Raw genomic sequence first — 20,932 nt, 5'->3', positions numbered from 1 at the left:
CCCCCCCCCCCCATTGACTCCTTCCCACGCAACACCCACCCCACTGCCCCAGGCCTTCACCACCCTATTGTCTGTATCCATGGGAAAGTTCTTTGGGTACTTAACCCTTCTTGACTTGAGCTTAAACAGATCTATTTACATAACTGCAATTTTTCATTCACAAAAATAGGATTGTGCTATATACATATTGATCTGCAACTTTATTTTTTCAATTTATAGTATATTATAGTCACCTTTCTAAATCTTTACCACTGTATCTCTATTATTGTTATTATTATATTAAGTAGTATTTGTGTATACAGTAGGTCCTCCGATTACATCAGAGATCCGTTCCTACAGCATGACGTAATGTTGATTTTCGCCATAAGTCGGAACCCACCTATATAAGCACCTACGTCACTCACATGGAGCACATACATAGCAGTAATGAAGTGAAACAGTAAAAAAAATTTAAAAGAAAGATAACAATTCCTGACCTTTACTTGTGGTAAATAAATAATAAACAACATAAAGCAGCCCTAACCAGTTTGGCTCAGTGGATAGAGCATCGGCCTGCAGACTGAAGGGTCCCAGGTTCGATTCTGGACATGGGCATGTACCTTGGTTCTGGGCACATTCCCAGTAGGGGGTGTGCAGGAGGCAGCTGATCGATGTTTCTCTCTCATTGATGTTTCTAACTCTCTATCCCTCTCCCTTCCTCTCTGTAAAAAATCAATAAAATATATTTTAAAAATAAAATAAACATAAAGCACATATGTACATATGTCAAAATGACAGAACATTTTTTTAATAAATGGGAGATGGTGATGTAACCACGAAACAACGTATGTCGAGTCCGACGTAACCTGAGGACTGCCTGTATATAGGGTAAAATCCATCCCACTTCCAAACCTATAGACATAGCTGTTAATAAATCTTTCCAGACATGGTTTTAACTGACATAAACATATTTATCTAGATATATTTCTTTATATGTGCTATATATTTACAAGGCATGGATACATATTATATATTTATTTACATACTAGAGGTCTGGTGCACGGATTTGTACACTGGTGGGGTCCCTCGGCCTGGCCTGCACCCTCTCACAATCTAGGACCACTTAGGGCAGTGGTTCTCAACCTTCCAAATGCCGCGACCCTTTAATACAGTTCCTCATGTTGTGGTGACCCCCAATTTCATTGCTACAAGTTGAACATAATTAAAGCGTAGTGATTAATCACAAAAACAATATGTAATTATACATGTGTTTTCCAATGGTCTTAGGCAACCCCTGTGAAAGGGTTGTTTGACCCCCAAAGGGGTCGCGACCCACAGGTTGAGAACCACTGCCTTAGGGGATGTCAGAGAGCCGGTTTCAGCCTGATCCCCACAGGCCAGGCCGAGGGACCCCACTGGTGTACAAATCCGTGCACCAGGCCTCTAGTATGCATATAAGATCTTTGGTTAATCTCTTCCCACCCCCCTCCCTCCCCTCTTCCCTCTGAGATTCATCAGTCTGTTCCATGTTTCCATGCCTGTGCATTGAGCGTCTGCCCCCTGGTGGTCATTGCGCATCATAGCTACTGGCCGGTTGAACAGTCGCTTAGGCTTTTATATATATAGACGCTTCTTTTTTTAATGTTTTTATTGATGAGAGAGAGAGAGAGAAACATGGATCGGCTGCCTCCTGCACTCGCTACTAGGGACCAAGCCCGAAACCCAGGCTTGTGTCCTGACCTAGAATCAAACTGGTGGCCTTTTGTTGTATAGGGTGACCCTCAATCAGTTGAAGTCATACCAGCCAGGGCTACATATACTTCTTTACATAGGTGGACTGGTTTGCATTTTTTAACAATATATTTTTATTGATTTCAGAGAATAAGGGAGAGAGAGATAGAAACATCAGTCATGAGAGAGAATCATTGATTGGCTGCCTCATACATGCCCCACACTGGGGATTGAGCCTGCAACCCAGGCATGTGTCCTGACCGGGAATCAAACTATGACTTCCTGATTCATCAGTCGATGCTCAACCACTGAGCCACACCGGCCAGGTGGATTGCATTTTTTCCCACTTATTTTGTACTATTCATGTCAGTACACATAGTTCCACCTCACTTAAATTTTTAGAACAACAGTAAAATATTTTATTGAATAGATATAATTTAAATATTTATTTTTTGGTAAATAGTACTTTTAAATTATTCAATTGATACATAAACATGAAAGCAATTCAGAAGAATAGAAAATTTAAAGTAATTGTTTTGTTAACACCCCCCCACCCCCCATTGCACTCCCAACATAGTTAAGTTCCTGATTTGGGGGTTTTGTTTTGTTTTGTTTTTTAATATATTTTTATTGATTTCAAAGAGGAAGGGAAAGGGAGAGAGAGTTAGAAACATCAGTGATGAGAGAAAGCCATCTATGGGCTGCCTCCTGTACGCCCCACACACACACTGGGGATCGGGCCCGCAACCCGGGTACGTGCCCTTCCTGGGAATCGAACCCTGACCTCCTGATTCATAGGCTGATGCTCAAAAACTGAGCCACACCAGCCGTTCTAAGATCCTGTTTTATTTGTTTGTTTGTTTGTTTTTAATATATTTTTATGTATTTCAGAGAGGAAAGGAGAGGAAGAGAGATAGAAACATCAATGATGAGAGTGAACCATTGATCGGCTGCCTCCTGCATGCCCCCTACTGGGGATCGAGCCTACAACATGGGCATGTGCCCTTGACTGGAATCCCAGTCCACAGGCTGACGCTCTATCCACTGAGCCAAACTGGCTAGGACCTAAGTGTCTGTTTTAATTCTTGTGCTCATTGCCATTAATAACTAGTAAATAATATACTTATTTATTTTTTGACTTAGTAATTTCAGACAATACCTATTGGCTCACTGCTATGAAGGGTGAGGAAATTATACTTTTTCTTTCCTCCACTTGCACATCTTCCAATTTTTATTATATTACTTTTTAATTTTGGTGAAGTTTAGCATCTATATATTTTCTGTAACTATTGGTTGTACTTTGTCTACAGTTTGATTTAAAGAATTGGAAATCAATAAACAGCATTTATATTATAAATGTTATCTAATGATCATAGAATGTAATTAGAACTATAAAAAAATGAAATATAATTCTCTGTCATTTACACTTTGTTATTTGAAGGAGACTTCTTCCAAGTGTTACTGTCAAATGGATTCTTTTGCTTCCTTTAAGTGTCCATTGCTGCATCTTGATCAAACTTACCTGTCATTGTTTCTGGTGTCCTAAAATTCCTCCCTCCTGAAATGTTTCTATGACTGATATTTTAAAATATGTTGCATGAGAGATTAGTATGTGTGTGTGTGATGGGTGCACAGTAAATTCAGTTTTTAAAAACCCACTAAACTGTATAGTTTAAATGGCTGAACTTTAGAATATCTGAAACACGTTTTTCAAAGAAAACAATACCATGTTGGAATAGTAATTTTTTAATGTCCAAATATGTCTTTATTTTACTTCACACTTGATTAATTATATATGATAGGATCATTTTGAGTTAATTTTTGTACATTGTATTAGAGAAGGGTCCAGCTTCAATATTTTGTATGTGGACATCCAGTTGTTCCAGCACCACTTCTCATTCTTTGTTGTTATTACAAATGGAATTGTTTTCTTAATTTTCTTTTCAGATTTTTTTATTGCTAATGTGTAGAAATACAACTGATTTTTTGGGGGGTGTTGTATTCTACAAGTTTGCTGAGTTTATTAGCTCTAACAGCTTTGGGTGTATTATTTAGGATTTTCTATATAGTATATCAGATCATATCATCTGTAAATAGAGAGTTTTATTTCATTTCCTGTTTTTCTTATTTATTAACTTTTCATTTCACACTTTTATCTCTGTCCCTTTGTTTTCTGTACTGGGATAATTTCTCAATTTTTAGGCTGTTTTCAATGTCCTATTCAGCTATTTTTTGTTTTTATTTATTTATTTATTTAATGGTTCTTTTTTTTTTTAATTGCTTAAAGTATTACAAAGAGTATTACATAGGTCTCCTTTTTTTTTCTCCCCTTCACATTCCCCCGGCCTCCCCTACCCCCCAGTGTCTTGTGTCCATTGGTTATGCTTATATGCAGGCATACAAGTCCTTCAGTTGATCTCTTATCCCCTCTCTCCCACCCCCCAACCCTCCCCAACCTTCCCGCTGTAGTTTGACAGTCTGTTCGATGCTGCTCTGCCTCTGTATCTATTTTTGCTCATCAGTTTATACTGGTCTTTATTATCCATAAATGAGTGAGATCATGTGGTATTTTTCCTTCATTGACTGGCTTGTTTCACTTAGCATAATGCTCTCCAGTTCCATCCATGCCGTTGCAAATGGTAAGAGTTCCTTCTTTTTTACAGCAGCGTAGTATTCCATCGTGTAGATGTACCACAGTTTTCTAATCCATTCATCTGCTGATGGGCACTTAGGCTGTTTCCAGATCTTAGCTATAGTGAATTGTGCTGCTATGAACATAGGGGTGCATATATCCTTTCTGATTGGTGTTTCTGGTTTCTTGGGATATATTCCTAGCAGTGGATCACTGGGTCAAATGGGAGTTCCATTTTTAACTTTTTGAGGAAACTCCATACTGTCTTCCATAGTGGCTGCACCAGTCTGCATTCCCACCAGCAGTGTACGAGTGTTCCCTTTTCTCCACATCCTCTCCAGCACTTGTCGTTTGTTGATTTGTTGATGATAGCCATTCTGACAGGTGTGAGATGGTACCTCATTGTTGTTTTGATTTTCATTTCTCAGATGATTAGTGACTTTGAGCATGTTTTCATATGTCTCTTGGCTTTCTGAATGTCCTCTTTTGAAAAGTGTCTATTTAGGTCCTTTGCCCATTTTTTGATTGGATTGTTTATCTTCCTTTTGTTAAGTTGCATGAGTTCCCTATAAATGTTGGAGATTAAACCCTTATTGGTGATAACATTGGCAAATATGTTCTCCCATGCAGTGGGCTTTCTTGTTGTTTTGTTGATATTTTCTTTTGCTGTGCAGAAGCTTTTTATTTTGATGTAGTCCCATTTGTTTATTTTCTCTTTAGTTTCCAATGCCCTAGGAGATATATCGGTGAAGAAATTGCTTTGGCATATGTCTGAGATTTTGTTGCCTTTGGATTCCTCTAGTATTTTTATGGTTTCCCGTCTTACATTTAAGTCCTTTTTCCATTTTTAGTTTATTTTTGTGTATGGTGTAAGTTGGTGGTCTAGTTTCATTTTTTTGCATGTATCTGTCCAATTTTCCCAACACCATTTATTGAAGAGACTGTCTTGACTCCATTGTATGTTCTTGCCTCCTTTGTCAAATATTAATTGAGCATATTGGTTCGGGTCGATTTCTGCGAAAGGTTGGCGCCCGCTGGCCTAGAGGGTGGCCCAGTAAACAAGCTTCCCCTTTTTCCTGGATGTTGTCTCCTCCCTACATTGCTGACCTTTCTCTTGGCCACACACATTTTCTCTTCCCACTCTTAATTTGGGAGCAGATGTCTCCCGCTGTCTTTTGCTTGCTGTGGAGGTGGAGGGAGAAGGACCAGACTGCCTGGCTGTTCCTTTTTTGCTACCCCAAGCAGTTTACTCTTCCACTCAGTGAGCATTGAATAAGTCAAGATCTCTGTTTTTGTGCTGTTCACATTCCAGTGGGGGAAGATAGACCCTAAAAAGATAAATAATTAAGTAAAGGGCTGTGATAGCAAGACTCGGGATGACTTTATGTAGGGTGGTCAAGGAAGGACTTGTATTTGGCGGTGACATTCACAGATGGAGACCTGTGCCAGGAACCAAAAGAAGGCCAGCATGTAGGAGGGTGTTATGATATGATGTTGAAGAGACAAAGAGAAGACAGATCGTGTGGAACTTTATAAGTGTTCTAGCCAACCACTAATTATCTTGGTCCGCCAGGACTCTCTCCCACTGCCCATATCCGCCACTCAAATTTGCAACATTTTGTAACAGTTCCTGCATATGTCATGGGCTGCCTTTTCTTTCTTTAATTATATATGCATATGTCTACATCTGTTTTTCCTGTCGTGTCTGTGAATTTGGATTGGTAAAGGAGGCTAGAACTTGTATATGATTTACCACATTGATCCAGTTATTACTTATGAAAAGTCTTGTCTGTAATTTCAGTGGGACCAATGCAACACTTTCTACATTATAATATTATTGAGAATATTTTCCTCTTTTTTAAAAATCTATTTTTATTGATTTCAGAGAGGAAGGGAGAGGGAGAGAAAGATAGAAACATCAGTGATGAGAGAGAATCCTTGATTGGTTGCCTCCTACACGCCCCATACTGGGGATTGAGCCCACAACCCGGACATGTGCTCTGACCGGGACTCCAACCAGGACCCTTCAGTCTGCAGGCCAATGCTCTATCCCAGAGGTCCTCAAACTTTTTAAACGTGGGGCCAGTTCACTATCCCTCAGACATTCCACACATGCGCACTGCGGGCCCGGGACGAGTCGGCTGCTAAGCAGGACAGGCAGCGGTGGCAAAAACGCCCGGCGGGCCGGATAAATGTTTTCGGCGGGCCGCATGTGGCCTGCGGGCCGTAGTTTGAGGACCCCTGCTCTATCCACTGAGCCAAACCAGCTAGGGCTATTTTTCCTCTTCATGAAGGTAGTATTATTACCATTCCAAATGGGATTTTGGAAAATTAAAACTGATTGTTTAGAATTTTATTTTCAATAACTGCTAACCTGCCCCAAGTTTTAATTGTTACCCAGGACTGCAATATACTTAGTGCCACTTAGGCTGTCTTCCTTCAGACAAATGTTAAATTCCATTCCTTGAGCTTTTAAATACTCTTTTAACTTTCTAGATTAGTAGTGACCATTCTCATGTTTCCGAAAGTATTTTTGATTGTGTATATTAATTTTTGTGTTAATTATTGTAGAAAACTTATTTTTAAGTGCTTATTTAGAATACAACAGTTAATTCTGGCTTTTTTAGGAGAGGGATAGGAGGTCAAGAAGAGGGAAGAGTGATTTCATTGCCAGCCACGCGTGGCCTGATGTTAACAGTTTTTAGAGCATGAATTTGAAATAATTTTGAGATCCATTGTAAATTTCTGTGTGCTTACATAAAGTAAGAAATTTGATTTGGTAATATTTTCCTGTAAATCTACATGTCTAGATAACAAACATAAATAAAAATGTTCAGTTTAAGAATATAGGGTTTTGCACAGCCAGCGTGGCTCACTGGTTGAGCATCAACCTATGAACCAGGAGGTCACAGTTAATTTCCTGGTCAGGGCACATGCCTGGATTGTGGGCTTGATCCCCAGTAGGGGACATGCAAGAGGCAGCCAATTGATGGTTTTCTCTCATTATTGACGTTTCTGCGCTCTCTCTCCCTCTCCCTTCCTCTCTGAAATCAATTTAAAAAACATTTTAAAAAACTTAAAAAGAAAAAGAGTATAGGGTTTCAGTAACCTTTTTTAGTAAATTAGTGCATATGAAGGAAATAATTTTAATTTTTCAAAGTTGCTATAAGGAAAAATATTCTAGGGTAGAAGATTCATATTCTGTTCTTGTCTAAATAATATATATTTTTTATTTACTGATTTTAGAATGAAAAAGGGAGGGGGAGGGAGAGAGGGAGAGACAGCCATTTTTTCCACTTATTTATGCATTCACTGGTTGATTTTTATATATGCCATGACCTGGCATTGAACCCACAGCCTTGGTTGGATGGGGATGACACTCTAACCAACTGAGCTCTGCCAGGGCCTGATGTCTAAATAATATTTTTAAAGAAAAGGGAAGGCTTCATTCCATAACTTGAATACTTCAGGTTCTGTCTGAAATGGTACTATTAATGCAAGTATACATGGCATTCTATTTTTGATTACTGAAACTGCAATGGTATAACCAACTGCTACACCTTATCTAAATTATTACCATTTTGATTTTTGTCTTTTTGTCTCCATTAGGAGATGTCCCCAGATGCCTCACTTCCAGGGGATCCAGAGGCCCATCCTGCTGCTGTGCCAAGCGGTGGAGCCACTCGTCTGCACACAGGAGGTGGATATTTTGGCCTAAGCTTTACTTGTCCTAGTCTCAAAAATCCTATTAGCAAGAAATCCTGGACTCGCAAATTAAAAAGCTGGGCATACAGGCTACGGCAGTCAACCAGCTTTTTCAAGAGATCAAAAGTCCGTCAAGGTAGTGTGCTTACAGTCAGGGACCTAGACTAGGTAACATCACTTTTCATTTACTTCTGTTTGGTTTTTGGTTTTTTTCTTCATACACAAGTGTTGCCACTTTTTCCACGTAGCCCATGTATGTGACACATCCCATTAATGTCATTGCCACTTTATTTTTCCTTCTGCAAGAAATTTGATTTTGTAGTTTTTCATTTCATATAGATACTAAGTCGGGATAAATCTTGCAATGTCTGGTTGAGAGTTAGGGTAACACTTTTTAATTGTCTAGCCGGAGTTAAGCTTTTTCTGCTTTTCTTCATTTTTTGGTAATGTAAACAAATTTAGTCTTACCCAATTTTCTCTTTTCTCTTTACAATTTGGCGAAACTTACAGTGGAAACAGATGATGTGATATCCACAGTTGCTCCTGATCCCATTTCTCTGGCAGTAGAGTCCACAGCTAATAGTAGGCCTTTGAGTAGATGCAAATCGATGAGTGGATCCTTTCAGCGGGGCCGGTTCCAGGTTTGTGCTTTTCATTAAATCCTTATCTACAGTGCATTATAACAGGCAACAGCATTGAAGACAGTGTAGATCAGTGGTTCTCAACCTTCCTAATGCCGCAACCCTTTAATACAGTCCCTCATGTTGTGGTGACCCCCAACCATAAAATTATTTTCGTTGCTACTTCATAACTGTAATTTTGCTACTGTTATGAATCGTAATGTAAATATCTGATATGCAGGATGTATTTTCATTGCTACAAATTGAACATAATTAAAGCATAGTGATTAATCGCAAAAACAATATGTAATTATATATGTGTTTTCCGATGGTCTTAGGCGACCCCTGTGAAAGGGTCGTTCGACCCCCCAAAGGGGTCTCGACCCACAGGTTGAGAACCGCTGGTATAGATCATTGTCATATTTAATTTGCATCCCTTAATCTTTTGAAGCCATCCAGTAAAGTTGTCTAAAGAAATGGGGATTTATATAGGGGGATAAATAGTGATGGAAAATGAATGAATGAATGAATGGCATCCTTTAAAAAAAAAGAAATGGATTTTAGTAGCTGGAAGAGAACACAGAAAGGGTTCATTATTTTGTGGTGGGAGGTTGGGTCACCTGTTTTTATAATTCCCATTTCATGTCTTTTAGAATCTTGGCATCTTTATTTTTTTTTTTATATTTTTATTGATTTTCAGAGAGGAAGGGAGAGGGAGAGAGAGATAGAAACATCAATGATGAGAAAGAACTATTTATTGGCTGCCTCCTGCATGCCCCCTACGGGGATCGAGCCCACAACCCAGACATGTGCCCTTGACCGGAATTGAACCTGGGACCCTTCAGTCCACAGGCAGACTCTCTATCCACTGAGCCAAACCAGCTAGGGCGAATCTTGGCATCTTTAATTATGGACTTTTTAAAATTGTGGAATTTTATTTGAGCAATCAATGCCAAGGTTCTTTACCCAAGGGGACCATTTGAAAGTCTTTGAAGCTTTGGTGGGGTAGCTCAGTTGGTTAGAGCCTCGTCCCCATACGCCAAGGTTGTAGGGTAAATCTGTCAGAGCACATACAAGAATCAACCAGTGAATGCATGAATAAGTGAAACATGTTTCTCTCTCTCTCCCTCCCTCACCCCTCTCTCCGTCCATCCCTCTCCCCCCCCCCCTTTGTCTCTTTAAAATCAACAAATAACAAAATTAAAAAGAAAGACTTGCCATGTGGGGAGATGCATGGGATCTTAAAGCTTTGTTATTATCAATATATGTACATCACAAGTAGAACAGCCACTTGTCTGTGCCACATGTTGATCCTGGATTTCTTTGTGGGTTTGCTCTTTAGTTAGGCGGAGCCAGCCACTTTTGCCTTTTTGTATCTCAGGTGATTACAATCCCTCAGCAGCAGTCTGAGAAAGTGACATGCACTGGAATACAACACGGGTCAGCCTTCAATGACATGCCAAGCCATTCTAGTGAAGAAGCTCCAGCCTTCACTGAAACAGCAAAGGCTCAGGTAGTAGAAATAGAACCTGCCATGCACAGTCCAGAGACTGTATTTTCTCCTCAGAACCTAGAAGCTCTTCATGAAACCTTTCCGGAAGTTAAACCAATTCCTAAACCAGGAGACAGCTCATCTTTCAGCACAGCTGGTGAGACTGATGGATCTTCTATAACCCCGGAAAAGGAATTGGAAGAAAACTCAGCTACAGGAAATAGCATGCAGTCTGGCTCTGAACTGCTGCTCACAGGGGGAGAGATACTTACTGTTGAGAAACAGCTTTGCTCTGATGGTGAGTTTTCAGCCACTCTTACTGACACAGGGAACTCGGTGGCAGACAGTCATCCAGAGAGCGATCAGTGCTTACCACTCCAAGAAGAAAAAGCCTGTGCTCAGACAGAGAACTCACTCTTCTATTCACCATCTTCACCAATGAGCAGTGATGATGAATCCGAAATAGAGGATGAGGACTTGAAGGTGGAGCTTCAAAAATTACGAGAAAAGTAAGAACTGTTTCTCTTTTGTCACCTAGCTAGTTGCCCTGGGTTTGGTTTGTTTTTGTTTGTTTGTTTGTTTGTTTTAATGTATTTTTATTGATTTCAGAGAGGAAGGGAGCGGGAGAGAGAGAGATAGAAACATCAATGATGAGAGAATCATAGATCAGCTGCCTCCTGCACGCCTCCTACTGGGGATTGAGCCCGTAACCCAGGCATGTGCCCCTGACTGAAATCGAACCCGGGACCTTTGAATCTGCAGGCTGACACTGTACCAACTGAGCCAAACCAGCTAGGGGTGCCCTGGGTTTTATAGAACTGTTAGGTTGCTAACTAATTTAGGACTGGTGGCATTTTAAAATATATTTATTTTTATTGATTTCAGAAAGGAAAGGGTGCGGGGAGAGAGAGAAAGACATCGATGTGAGAGTGGGACATTGATCTGCTGCCTCCTGCACGCCCCACACTGGGGACTGAGCCCACAATCCGGGCATGTGCCCTGACTAGGAATTGAACCGTGAATTCCTGGTTCATAGGTCGACGCTCAACCAGTGAGCCATGCCGGCTGGTCAGGACTGGTGACCTTGTAATGATTGAAAACTTTTTATGATTGAAAACTACAAAGACAGCATCAGATCCCACTAGTTATGAACTCAGTCCTACAAGACTCCCCCCTCCCCCCGCCCCAGATGCCAATCACAAGTCCAGGTGGTATTACCTATGCTTCTAACTAGCCTGTTATAAATTGGAGGTTCCCACCAAAGGATGCAACTCAAGAACAGCCAAATGGCAAGGTATGGGGGTAGGAACATGGAACTTCCATGCGCTCTCGTGAGTGCCACTCTCCGAACCTTGTAATACAGGAATTTTTATGGGATCTTCATCTAGATAGATGTGACTGAATAAATCATTGACCATAGGTGATTAATTTAATCTCCAGCCGCACCCCTCACCAGAGGTGGAGGGCGGAGGAGAGCTGAAAATTCTCATCCTATAATCACTTGCCTGGTTCCCTTAGGATTTTTACAGAAGTCACTTGATTGACCTAGACACCAGTGTGAGGTTGTGCATCGTTTCTCATTATGAATAACAAGACACTCCTTTCATCTTTCTTACTCTGGAGCTATTTAAGGAACTGGAGCTATTTGAAGACACAAGACCAAATAATATAACAAACGATTCTCCCATTGCTCTTATCACTTCGGAAATTACAAAAATCCATCTCCTATTTCTCACGCCCTAATATAACTTCTCAACCACTGTGACCTGTTTCATTTACAAATACATAGTTTTTGCTTTTGACAAAAGTGTTATCATAATACACGTTATGCTGCAATTTTTTACTTAACTTTGTCACCTATGTATATTCATGTTTGCACAAATAATCTTTATTCCATACACTGAAATAGCTTATCACCATTGAAAGTTTATTTAATCTCTCCTTAATGGACATTTCAGTTTTATCCCATGTTTCGCTTGAAGTGAACATCCTTATTTTTTATACAGTTATGCAAGTATTTTTGTAGGATCAATACGTAAAAGTAGAATTGCTGTGTTAAAAGATATGTACATTTTAAATTCATAGATATTGCTATTGTTATCAAATGTAGCTATACCATTTTGCACACCAAACAAAAACATATGAAAGTGCCTATTTTCCCACTTCTTAACAACATTGGGCTGGATATTGTTGATCCTTTTAGTTTTATTCCAATCAGATGAATTCATTTTTTAAAAATTGTATTAACTAAAAGTGAGGTTGTGCATCATCTCATTTATTTGTCATTTCTATTTTTCTTTCGAGTCACCTTTTCATATTCTTTCCCTCTTTTCTAAAAGATAGTTTCTTTTTTTCTTACTGATTTTTAGGAATTATTTACATATTCTAAATATTAACCTTTTCTATATAATGCAGATACTTTTTTTCTTGTTTACACCTGCATCATATAATAAAGAAAAAATTGATATTATCAGTGCTCTGTGATTTTAAATTTTCTTTTGCTGTTTTTCACTATATTGAAGTTTTAGAAATTTATTCCTGTCAGTTTGTTGACCTTTCTTCTTTATGTCTGATTAGTTTAATGGTATGCTTAAGAAGACATTTCCCTGCCCTAGTTGGTTTGGCTCACTGGATAGAGTGTCGGCCTGGGGACTGAAGGGTCCCAGGTTCGATTCCGGTCAAGGGCATGTACCTTGGTTGCGGACACATCCCCAGTAGTAGGGGGTGTACAGGAGGCAGCTGATCGATGCTTCTCTCTCATCGATGTTTCTAACTCTCTATCCCTCACCCTTCCTCTCTGTAAAAAATCAATAAAATTATTTTTTTTAAAAAAAGACATTTCCCATTTTAAAATTGTGAAAACATTCTGTATATCCACATTCTTCATCTAAATTCCTTGTTAAACTTTACTTGTACTGGTGTGGCATTTTTTTAGCTGATCTGTATGGAACCAGCACCATTAAAACGCTTTCTGCCTCATTTTTATGTAGACATATTCAGGAGGTAATAAATCTTCAAACCCAGCAGAATAAGGAGCTTCAGGAGCTCTATGATCGCCTCCAGGCAATTAAAGATAGCAAACTTCAGTCATCTGTGGTTTCTCTGCCATCCGCAACCCCACCGCGTCGACCAAGATCTTTAAGAAGCAAACTTCGAAGCCGCCCCCAGTCCTTGACACAGGTGGACAGTGATTCAGCAGCTACAGGTAAATCGATTTTAAAAAATGGTTTTTAAAAAAACTGGTCAAAGATCAGCAAAATGAGAAAAATAACCATCATGTATTTTTTATTAAGCTAAGATGAAGATGTGCACAATCTGAGATTCTTTTCTACTTTTTTTGGTGTTAAATGTTCTTTTATGAAATAATGATGAGGATAGATGAGAGATTTTGGAGAGCAGATTCATGTATTTCATGTTTTTATTTGGAAAACAAATACCTGAAGGCCCAATTTCAGTCCCCAAGTACTTTTTGAAATTTTAGCAATTAATGGGAACTGCTGGTCTAACATTTAGAGTTTGTTGTGTGTTGCCAACAAAGATAATCTTAAAATTATAGTCATGTTCTATCCTGATACAAGATCTTTATTATTTATGAGAATATTAGAGAATGTACTTTTTTTTTGTTAAGCCTCACTTGATATTTTTTCCATTGATTTTTAGAGAGCATAGAAGAAAGGGAGAGAGAAACATCGGAACATGAACATGAGAGACACACGGATTGGTTGCCTCTAGCACCCTCCCAGACCAGGGCTGGGGATGGAGCCGGCAACCGAGGTATGTACCCTTGACCAGAATCAAACCCATGACCCTTCAGTTGGAGGGCCAACACTCTAACCACTGAGCAAAACCAGCTAGGGGTGTACTTTTTTTTTTAAGGATCAGTCTCTATTTAACTAATAAAGAAGTTGTTAGTTAAGTCAGACTTCCTTGGTTATATGTGCAAAGTCAAGGTGAAAGTTGAAGGTGTACGTTAAGGATGTATGTGAGATTTCAATAGAATTTGTGGTAGATGGAATGATGGTCACCCCCCACCCCAAGACATCTGTGTGTAAATCCCTGGAACCTGTGACTATGTTAATTTATATGGCAAAGTGGAATTGAGGTTGTAGATGGAATGAAGGGTGTTAATCAATGGATTTTATTTATTTTTTGTTAATCCTCACCCAAGTATATTTTTCCATAGGTTTTCAGAGAAAGTGGAAGGGAGGGGGAGCGACAGAGAGAGAGAGAGAGAAACATCGATGTGAAAGAGGCACATTGATTAGTTGCCTCCTGCACGTGGTAGCATGGGAACAAGCCTGCAACTGAAGTACATGCCCTTGACCAGAATCGAACCTAGGACCCTTCAGTTTGCAGGCCAATGCTCTATCTACTGAGCCAAACAAGCCAGGGCTCAACGAACTTTAAAATAGGGAGATTTTCGCCCTAGCTGGTATACTGAAAAGAGAGTTCCTGTCTCAGCTTCATATTTCCAGGCCTGGCTCTATGGTAACTAATTGCGTTAACCCAGGCATGTCAATTAATTTTTCTGGGCCTCTTCTCCCCATTATAAAACTACTGGTTTAGATTAGACTTCTAAGATTCTTTCTACTTTTGACGTTCTGTGATTGTTTTTTTAACTCTTCTAAGTATCTATCTGAGGAAACTGATGAAAAGATTAGGGTTGATGCTAATTTTTTAAGCAACATTACTATTTATTGTACTTGATTTATACCTAAGGTGAACATATAATTTGCAATCCAGACAAGAGGAAATGTTTGAGAATGAAAGGAGTATTGTTAGTAATTACTTCAGGACAATAGCTTTAAACCAGAACTGCCCCAGCTAAACTGAAATGTCTGCTTACTCTGTCAATTGCATTAGTGTCCAAATAAGAGTATTTATCATTTTTAATTCCTTTTCATGGTTTCCCTGGTTTTCCTTATAGATCTACCGTGTGCGGAGAGTAATACAGCATCAAGCCAGCAATCTCCAGCTAGTAAAAAAGGGATGTTCACAGATGACTTACACAAATTGGTAGATGACTGGACAAAGGAAACAGTTGGAAATTCTCTTATTAAGCCAAGTTTAAACCAACTTAAACAGAGTCAACACAAATTAGAGACTGACAACTGGAACAAAGTACATGAAGTAAGTTGTTTATACCCAATTCTCTTTATTTATAAGAATTAAAACCCTGGCTGGTGTGGCTCAATTGGTTGAGAGTCATCCTGTACACATAGGGGTCCTAGTCAGGGCACATGCCTGAGTGTGTTTGATATTTAGAGAGTGGAAGGGATGGGGAAGAGAGAAACATTGATGTGAGAGAGACATATCCATCAATTGCCTCCGCATGTGCCCCAACTGGGGCCAGGGATCAAACCTACAACCCAGTTATGTGCCCTTGATCAGGAATCCAACCTGCGACCCTTTGGTGCGCAGGTCAACACTAACCATTGAGCAACACCGGCCAGGGCCTGAGATACTTTTGAAATATCCAATTCAGTCTTTTAAAAATAAAAGTCACATTATTGTTTATAAAATGCTTGTTATAGAGTTTAATCAATGCGGAAAAGTACAAAATTTAAAATACTGCCTTCAAATCCCACCACCCAGATATAATTGTCACTAGCTTTAGATAAACACCATTTTAGGTATCTTTCTATGTCTGTATATGGATACATGGAAATCCTACATAATAAAAGCATAGTATGCAAATTGTCCCCTCAACCTGAAGTTGTCCGGGAATTTGACCAGGGGGCAGGGCCGACCAGGGGAAGGAAAGGAGGCCCCAGCCTGCAGCCGCTAGAGACCCTACCAGTGCACAAATTTTGTGCACTGGGCCTCAAGTATATGTATAAAAAGTGCAATCATACTGTATGTGCTCATTTGAATCAGAAGTGTTAAATTCAGTTTTACTTTAACAGAACAAAAACACTGATATGAAAAGGGATTGCTGAAACTTAAGCAAATGTGTGGGGGTTTTTTCACCTCAAGAGATATTGTCATTCTTTTTTTTTTTTTTTTTTTATAAAGACATTCTTTTTTTTTTTTTTTAATATATTTTATTGATTTTTCACAGAGAGGAAGGGAGAGAGATAGAGCGAGTTAGAAACATCGATGAGAGAGAAACATCGATCAGCTGCCCCTTGCACATCCTCCACCGGGGATGTGCCCGCAACCCAGGTACATGCCCTTGACCGGAATCGAACCCGGGACCTCTCAGTCCGCAGGCCGACGCTCTATCCACTGAGCCAAACCGGTTTCAGCGATATTGTCATTCTTGAGTCAAGCTCAAAACCTTTACCCTAACTTTAGCTTGAAACTTTCAGTTTAGTTGAAATGGTTTTAGCTTGACCATTCACTTTATAAGAACTAAGCATTTGGAACTGATACCAATCTCGCCTTTGAGTGAGAATTATTTACTTCCATTAGACTTATTAGTCCCATGTGCATAAGATTTCAGTAATCTTTATACCTATGCTTAATCATAATACAATATAAGAAGAGTCAGACAGGAATATATTTCCTCAATATTGCCAAAAGCATAATTGTCTTGAGTTTAGATTTCCAAAAATGTAACAAAAATGTCAGACTTTATTTAAAGACAGTGAGTAGAAGGGGGTAGGGAGGTGACATTTATTGAGCACCTACTGTATCCTAGGCTCTTTCCCCCATGCCATACTAAATCATGCTCCCCTGTCTTCAAAGAATTATGTAATACAGTAAGATAGGCTATTGTGTGTGGTGCTGAATAAGGGAATGCCCGAGACTGGCAGAAGGAAATAAAAATAGAAGAGTAATGCTAGCATGAGGGCAGGAGACACTAAAGTGAACAGAGATTTAGCAGGGCCCTTAGAGTTAGCTGGAACATTGTTCAAATCCTCAGCTCACTATGAATTTGCTTAGTGTGTCAGCTGTTATCAATTTTGAGCTTCTTTTTCCACATCTGAAAATGCCTACCTTTCAGGGCAGTTATGAAGATAAAATAGACAAGGTATGTAACTATGCTTAGCACACAGAAGGTGCTGCAAAAATGGTAGCCACTCATAGTAATCATGGGAGCAGTAAGCCAAAAAGAATAGGAAGGAACATAGATGGGTAAAAGCTTCTGCCAAATAAACTGATCTTTTGTTTTTATTTTTGTTTTCATTAGAATACTCCATCTGCTCTGGGCTACACACCAACATGGATTTCTTCTCTGCCCCAAATCCGTGGAGCTGTTCCCACCTCCTCACCACAAGGACTCCCACTCCCTTCGTATCCTGGGCCATTACCATCATATGGAGTGTCCCATGTCTGTCAGTATAATGCTGTGGGGGGGCCCGGTTATCCAGTACAGTGGGTAGGAATTCCCGGACCAGCTCAACAGCCTGTGGTCATACCTACCCAACCAGGGCCACCGTTCCAGCCAGGAATGAATTTGCCTGCGTTTTCATCGTCCTCAGTGCAGAATCCATCCACGAACCCTCCGGGTCCCAAATGAATCAGAGTAAATGACGAATGAAGAAAAGGGAGCTTTTCTTCAGAGTTATTTCCGGGACACCTAAGATATTAAACTTTCTTCTTCTTGGGTTCTGCTATCTTTTCCTCTTTTGAGTTTACTTTCCACTGTATTTTTTTGGGTTCCGATGTAGTCTTTGATATAGCTCGTCATTCTGTAGAACTGTGCAGTTTGTACATAGAACACTGCGCACAGAAATGTTTTTCACTTCAAATCCTATCCTCTTTGATACTTGATTTTTTAAAAATACTGTTCAGAATGCTTTAAATGAGCTCGGCTTGAGCATTACCATTTCCAGGACACTTACCATGAATTGCTGAAAAGCCTCCATTTTTTACTGCTGCCAAGTGCAGCTGGATGATACTTTTCTTTAAAATGTATAAAAACTGTTTAAATTGATATTCCCCCAACGTGGAGAAAGTGAGATCCTCCGACAACCGGAGTCTTGTGGGATTCTTCACATGTTTGTCTTAGGTTTACCTCTCCCAGAAGGCAGGGTAATGCTGCAGGAAATGTTTTGGTGTATAAAATTAGAATAACTTTTGTCAACTAATATAGAACACGAGCCCTTTTTAATGTGATTTTCTTCCCGTCTTCACAGCTGTAGGAGTGAAGCCTTGTTCTAGGTGAGGCGGAAAGAAAGGATAAAAACAGAACTGTAACAGTTCCTTGATTCTGCAGATAATGTAGCTGTTTTAGGATTTCCATAGTAATTCAAAGCAGCTGTCTCCTTGTTTCTCATGTGCACACTGCGTTGTTTTTGAGCATCTGAGAGGCATTGGTTTGGCTTGCATTCTTTTGCAAGGGATATATTGCAGCTGATATGAATCTCATTTGGGGGGAATCTTTGTATTCCTAACAAAGAGGATTCAAGTCACACCTCTATTGACCCATTCTTCCGAAGTGAAATTTACTTGACACAGTAGGTTTTGTAGGTTTCAAGACTTACACATGAAACACTGGCTTTACAGGGTTCTAAGAGATGTGGGGTATACACTGTCCTGCAGTGAAATAGTAGACCCTCGAAGTATACTATTTAATTGCCCTTAGCTTTTTTGTATTGCCTTTTTTTCAGTTGTTATAATTTCTAGTTAGTATCTATAGCCTCTTGTTTTTAGATCTTAGATTATTTTTGCAGCCTCTTTAGAATCTGCGAGAGGTCACTGTCAAGTTGCACTTTACTGGGTTTTATCCAGTTTAAGGAGGAGGGGAGGCAATGTCAAAATATACACTTTTGGTTTTCAAAGAAGGTTAACTATAATCATCTTAAAAGGCTGGTCACAGAGTTACCTAATACTCAGTCTGTGAAACCCGAGTCAAAATTCGTAAATGGTATTTACCGACCGCCACATACACATGTTTAAAATACTTTTCACTCTTGACAATTTCAAGGTGGTGTCTAGTGAACATTTACCTTAAGAACAAGTTCTGTCTACTGGTAAACATTCTAAATTATCACCCAATATTTTTGTTAACAGATTTTCTTCCATATTCCACTACAAATTTTAGTCCATGAGCCTGCCAGGTAATGAAGCAAACTTAATGGGTGTACTTTTTTTTTTTTTTTGCACCGTTTACTTTGTGACATTCAGTGCCCTTTCTAAATAGATATATGTCTTATACTGCTTACCTGAGGATTGCCCTCGCCATTGTGAAGATTCTGTCACTATCATTTGGGGCATATAGGGTAGCATTTTGAGAATTGCTGTTGGTAAGAGCCAAAGTTTCTTTTCATATGACATGCTAGTTTGGATGAGTCTTCCTAAATCATTCTTCGAATTCCTTACACAGTATTGCTTTGCGAGTTGAAGTGATTTTAGGACAGTAGTGTAATGCAAATGCTTGCATTACAGTGTTTACCATGTATACAAAAACAATGTGCCTAAAATTTGTAATTCTTTCAAACTGCTCGTGTTTCATTAGATGATTTGGATTTGTGTGATTGCATTGAGGCTTATAACTTAGAACAGTGGTCGCCAACCTTTCAGACCTCGCGGACCACCAGTTAGTGACCGCTGATCCAGAAAGTGAAAATACTGCAGGTTTTAAGGTCCCTTCTTCTTCTCTAGTCAAAATCCTTTTTTTTTCTTTTTAAAAATTGATTTTTGGAGGGAGGAAGGGAGAAAGAGAGATGGAGAGTGACAGACATCTATGGGCTGCCTCCTGTATGCGCCCTGACTGCAGATGGAACCCGGGTATGTGCCCTGACCGGGACTCAAACCTGCCACCTTTCAGGGTCCAGGACAGCTCTCCAACCAACTGAGCCACACTAGCCAGGGCTCTAGTCACAATTCTTTTAAACAGTGTACCTACCCCCAAGATGAAAAAAGCTCCATGGATAATATGCACAATTACATTTATTAATGGCTGCTCTATATCACATGCCCCACGTTTTGCCACCACCTCTGTTTTATGTCTGATTCATCATTTGTTTGCCTGCAGACTTTTGCAGTGCCTTGTAGTATTTAGAATCTTTTCAGATTTTTTGCTGGAAAGAAAAGTAGTCTTCTAAAGTTTGAAGATGGTGAATAGTGTACTGCCGAGTCCATGCTGACTGCAGTGGTTGGGTTAACATATATGTTATGTATACATTGTGTATATGTAACGTGTGTGTAAGTTTAAAAATGCAAAAAAAAGTGACTTTGTGTGGAAATGAAGAAAACAGTGTTATTCACGTCACTGTGGGGTTTTTATTTATTTTTTCCATTACTTAAATGTTTGATTCAGCTTTTAGTCACTTTGACTGTAAATATTGGCTAGTTTTCTATATAGGGATTTTGCATTATTTCCTAACTTTTTGCTAAATCATATAATAGTGCTGTTTGCATCCTTGCTGAGGTACTTTTCCAGCCCAGAAATAATTAATTCTTGAGGTAAAGCTCAGAAATTCCCTTCTTACTTAACCAAGAGCCTACTGTATAACAAGGGCCTTCTTCCCACTTCCCAAAAACAAACTGTCCCTTTCATTTTCCTTCTTGTGGGAGAGAAAAGGGTTGTATTATGTCATCTGCTTGTAACGGTTTTTTGGGGGGTAGTCTGTATGTCCAGCCACCATGTTTACTTCTCAAAATGCAAGTCTGACGAATAGTACTGTACCTCCATATGTGCTAATGTGAGCATCTCTTCATGAATTACCTGCTGCTATGTTTGTGAAGTTGGGTGTAACATCTTAAGAATATGAAACCAGTATTGGTGTAAATCTAATGAAAATTACCCTATGTATATTTGTAGCAGTCTTGACTCTCTGTTTAAGGTAATTTGCTGTAATATAACCAATATCCATTCTGTTT

General features: G+C 39.4%; 1 protein-coding gene across 1 annotated transcript in view; it reads left to right on the top strand.

Annotated features, from left to right (window-relative positions):
* The window catches only part of WNK3 (WNK lysine deficient protein kinase 3), a 102,477-nt gene extending 84,791 nt beyond the window's left edge, over positions 1-17,686 (top strand). The window contains 6 exon segments of the mRNA XM_023760042.1: positions 7,952-8,042; positions 8,558-8,688; positions 10,049-10,668; positions 13,150-13,364; positions 15,087-15,289; positions 17,295-17,686. Of these exon segments, the coding sequence (XP_023615810.1) occupies positions 7,952-8,042; positions 8,558-8,688; positions 10,049-10,668; positions 13,150-13,364; positions 15,087-15,289; positions 17,295-17,624 (1,590 nt within the window). The 3' untranslated portion in view covers positions 17,625-17,686.
* The last annotated feature ends 3,246 nt before the right edge of the window (positions 17,687-20,932 follow it).

This window comes from Myotis lucifugus, unplaced genomic scaffold (assembly GCF_000147115.1).
Source record: "Myotis lucifugus unplaced genomic scaffold, Myoluc2.0 scaffold_169, whole genome shotgun sequence".
Lineage (NCBI taxonomy): Eukaryota > Metazoa > Chordata > Mammalia > Chiroptera > Vespertilionidae > Myotis > Myotis lucifugus.
Note: the sequence above shows the minus strand (reverse complement) of the source record. Positions and strands in the feature narration are given on the sequence as shown.